This window comes from Ciconia boyciana, chromosome 3 (assembly GCF_034638445.1).
Source record: "Ciconia boyciana chromosome 3, ASM3463844v1, whole genome shotgun sequence".
NCBI classification, from domain to species: domain Eukaryota; kingdom Metazoa; phylum Chordata; class Aves; order Ciconiiformes; family Ciconiidae; genus Ciconia; species Ciconia boyciana.
In genome coordinates, this window is record NC_132936.1 from 12,715,137 (window position 1) to 12,719,839 (window position 4,703).

A 4,703-nucleotide genomic window follows, 5' to 3' on the forward strand; every position below is an offset into this window, starting at 1 on the left:
AGCTTTAGAAAAAGGAGATGAAATAGTTTAATATTTGGATGCCCACACGCAGTGCCCACCCTGCCTTTCTGATGGGTGATATATGGTAGAGGAGAGCATGTCCGCACATCTCTGTTGCTTGGCATTACAGCCCTGGACTAAGAACCAGCGCAGCTGAGATGCTGCTCACATTTGCTCTTACCACCGAGGCAGTAAACTCCCGAAAGGAGCAGTGGTGACAGCAGGGAGCAACAACTTCTAAAGACCACCACTGGCGTTTGCTTCAGTGCACACAAAACAAAGCCTCTGGGGAAGTCACCAGGGTGGTCTTAATCACAGCAGGAGCCTCTCCAGGCACGAGAATTGCTCAGGTTCACAATGGCAGAAGAGGCGGCTAAAAGGTACAATAAGCTCCTGTCCTGTCCTACACCACACGCTTCATTCTGCAACTTGTGATTTAGACCGTTTAGGACCTGATAGAGCTTGGCCATGCTGGACATTGGGAAAAATATAGGCACAATGGGATAAATTTATTTTAACAAACTAAAAACATATTGTGCTTTTGGAAAGAAATTAATAAATATTATGCTTCCGTGGAGTAAAAACAATATGTACCAATACATTTTCTGCCTCAACTTAGGAAACGGGTTCCCAACTCCAATGTGTTAGTGAGCACAGTTTTACATGTACATAATTCCTTCTTTTTCCTGATGTATTTGCAGGTAAAAACTTCATCGACTTGTGCGATAGTTCTTACATATTTGTAATACATCTCTACCTGAACAGCAGCAAATTATAAAAGCAGATTCTGCATAAGCTATCAGATGGCTGCAGGGAAAAAAAAACCAACTAAACAAACAAACAAAAAAACCCCCCACAAAACCAAACAAACACTCATCTCACATTTAAGACTGTTTTCCTGACTTTTTCTCCCAAAAAATGCATAACATTAGTTGTGTAAAAACTAAACCACCATATGAGGCATATTTTAAAGCCTCGTATAAACAATGAAGCTTGTATGGCATCCTCAGAGCAAAGAATATCCAAATATGGCTGAGAGTTAAGTACCCTGAGAATTAACTGCTCTTAATAAATTCACTAAAGTTTGTAAGTCCACATTTACCAAGAATCAGAAGGGAAATAAAGGGAAGACAAAGTGATTCAACTCATTTTCCTGTACCATTTTCTAAAGATGTTGTGTTATAAACATCCTCCATATCTTGGATGCTGGAGGCATCTGTTGAATCTTGGTCACTGACTACAATTCCTACTGAAGAAAGGCTAGAAATGAAGGAGTGCATCTTTTTTGCATAAATATCCCTAATGTTAAAATAAGGTAGGTCATTACATTTCTCTTTGCGATCATTGTTGCATTGGTCTGGATCAATATCTTTTTGTTTTTGATAGTACTTAGAAAACTTATTGAAAATAATGGTGATTGGAAGTGCTACCACTAATATCCCACAGATAATGCATAGGGTGCCGAGCAGCTTTCCAGCAAGCGTGACCGGGTAAGTGTCCCCATAACCAACAGTGGTCATGCTGATGGTTGCCCACCACCAGCAAACAGGGATGCTGTGCAGTTCTGATGAGTCATCATCTTTCTCCACTGAGTAGACAAGCACTGAAAAAATAGAAATCCCAACAGACAAAAACAAAAGCAGAAGTCCAACTTCCTGATAGCTATGTCTCAAAGTGGCGCCTAAAGACCGCAGTCCTACAGAGTGCCTGGCCAGTTTCAGGATGCGAAATATCCTCATTAACCGCAGGATCTGAACCACTTTCCCCATGTTTTCAATATCTTCACTTTCTTCTTCCTTCGTGTCCACAGCTAAAGTGGCATAAAATGGGATAATAGAGACAAAATCAATGATATTCAGTGGTTTCTTCCAGAACTTCTTTTGACTCGGAGCGGTGACGAGCCTGATCACTAGCTCAGCAGTGAACCAGATGATGCACGTAATCTCCACAGCTTCCAGCACAGGGTCTTCAATCTCCCTGTCATTGGCGTCCAGCCTTTGAAACTCTGGCATGCTGTGAATGCACATGGCCACGATTGACGCCAAGACAACACTCAGGGACGACACGGCAATTAGCTTGGCAGACAAGCAGTATGCAGGATTTTCCATTCGGACCCAGATCTTCTTTCTTATTTCACCAAAACACAGATTGTCAAACTTTTCCAGCTCTTTATCAAATATGGATGACTCTTCATTAGAGGAGTCTATACTTCTGTCATTGCTCTTCTGATCCCAGTCTTTCTCAGGACCTTCTTCTTTCCTTTCTTGGTACCGATTGCTGCAGCAGGAATCAATAAACAGCTCATTTATCCCCCAGTACTCTATTTCCTGGCAGAAGGAAAAGACACAAAGTTCTTCCATGACGTGAAGTTTGCCCGTATAGTAAAAATTCAGAACATATTGGAACAAGGAAGGATTCCTGTCAAAGTAATATTCCTTGTCTGCAACACTATAATCATCACACAGTTCTAGAATAGCCTCTTCTGAATGGCATTTGAGAAGTTTCCCGAGTCTGGTATGGGGAAATCGGAGCAAGGTGCTTTGATCCACTGATTGCTTAAAGCCACCCACATTCAAATTGATAAGTTCTGCATCTTTGCCAGGTCTGTGGAAAAATTCACCATAAACCATTTTGAACAGAAGAGTTTCACTGCTGGTGCCCAACGAGATTACATTGAACCTGAAAAGAACATAAGATATTGTTAGAGCATTAAATTCAGTTTTGCTCTTGTGACACATTCTTTTTTCCATTTCCAGTTGTTGTGAAATGTTACAGCAAAAAAGGAAATGAAATCATGAATACCATTATTCAGCATTTCACAGAAGTAGGTTTAAATCAGTTTGATGGTTTAACTCAGCTTTAGCATATTTGAAAGCCATAGGTTCTGGTTTCGCTCTCCTTAATTTTTTCTAATGTGGTGGAAGAATGCTTAATTCATCAATAAATCAGTCTCTGTACTACTATCACATTGAAATTAACACTAATGAGATAAGTTTACTGCAATGAAGTAAAAAATCTTTGGGTTAAAGACAGAAAACTTGTCAAACCATCAAAACATTTAGGACAAAGCTTAAGAGCAGGCATCTCTCAATTATAGTTTCAGTAGAGCTGTATTGCTTTATATGGTGTTGCAATTTATAATCTGCTACTTTCAACATTACCTGCAATCAAATTAATTTCTTTCTAGAGCCATCCACAGAAGAGCATTCCGTATTCTTGAAAACATATCAAATGTGTATTTGAAGCTTTCCAATTCCTGACTTCAGAGTTTTGTCTAGTACATATTTGGGTATCTGCACTCCCTCGAGGTATTTTTCTACCTGCCTTTCTACTTACCTGGAGTGTCACAACCCTCTTACAACCTTGGTCAGTTCCAGAAGCTCTTCCTATTCTGCCACAGCATAGCCACAACCACTACAGTAATGCTGAGAAGTTGGTGTTGAAATGCCATTTCTGGAAACAGGAGCTTCCAGAGATGGAAATTCCACAGAAATTTTGCCTCAGCAAGTAACTGTGGATACCTGCAGATAGACAGAAGGACATTTCAATGTTTCCATATTTCACTGTAAGTTAAATCATTCAGCTGAAACTGAGTTCAAAAAGGCAGATAGTTACTAGCACATAAGTTAACTTTGAGGAGAACTTAACTCTTGCTTTCCTTCTAAGGAACAGTTGTCTTCACACCAAAATTGGCAGTTCCTACACTTGTCATGAGATTATATATAACTTCTGATGATGAGGAGAGCAAATTTTTTGATCTCTAACACTTAAATATTAATTGATGTATACTAAGCTCATTTATTTCAATTTAATATGGAAGTCAATTAATCTTAAATGTGCCAAGAAAGCATCACAATTCTCCAGTCCTAACAGATGGACTCACACCATGCAAAGAAATTGCTTTGGTGCAATGGCTTGGGGAAGGCTTGGGAAAGCTACTTAAGCAACAGACAGTAATTTCTATACCTGCGCATCTTTCAGTGCCTCCTGCAATAGCATCAGTTATGATTCAAAGCTGGGACATGTTAGAGTTTGAATATTTTTTGCTGCTCCTCAAGGTCTCCTGACTCAGCTAATGAAGGTCATTAAGGTTATATCTATTTCCCTGTTCATAGTGTGTGTACCATAGTTGCATCCCTGCTGTATGTCAGCATGAGAAAGGAGAACCAGCACTTCTTTACATAAAGGAAACCTGGGCATTTTCATCAAACAGGAGTCACTGTAGACTTTAATAAGTGCCAGAGTGGACGGTTGGGATACTGGGCCTCAAGGGTGAGTCCCGCTTTACACCACGAGAACAAGTAGGAGGTAAAAGAAACAAAGAAAAAAGGAACCCCACCCCACAATCTTTACTCACTGTCAGCTAGAACAAGTCAGCTCTCATTCAGCCTCAGGTACTTGTATTAATGGACTAGTTCTTTTGAGCCATATAGCCCCACTTCCTGAATTTGTAAACATAGCAAGTGTATTCATTCTGTAGCTCCAAATAAAAGACTAGAGCCATGGGATCTTGTGGAGAAGGGAAGACTCGACTGAGCTGAACAGACCTCTTGATATGAATCAACTGTGAATACCCTGAAGAGGTAAGTTTGCATCTCTACCACTGCTAGCTACAGCTCCATCAGCCACCCAAAGTAACTCACTATGCAACTTCTTAGGCACCTCTATCTAATCCAGAACTGACTTCCTCATAATTTTTAAAA

The 4,703-nt window shown here is 40.1% G+C and overlaps 1 protein-coding gene across 1 annotated transcript; it reads right to left on the reverse strand.

The window, feature by feature from the left end:
- Positions 1 to 1,145: 1,145 nt before the first annotated feature.
- Positions 1,146 to 2,630, reverse strand: KCNS3 (potassium voltage-gated channel modifier subfamily S member 3). Its single transcript, XM_072857775.1, has one exon. The coding sequence runs from the start codon at positions 2,628 to 2,630 to the stop codon at positions 1,146 to 1,148; it is 1,485 nt and encodes a 494-aa protein (XP_072713876.1).
- Between the last annotated feature and the right edge of the window lie 2,073 nt (positions 2,631 to 4,703).

Excerpts from the sequence above, each read along its gene's own strand:
- KCNS3 (XM_072857775.1), bottom strand. The coding sequence starts at position 2,630 with ATGGTTTATGGTGAATTTTTCCACAGACCTGGCAAAGATGCAGAACTT.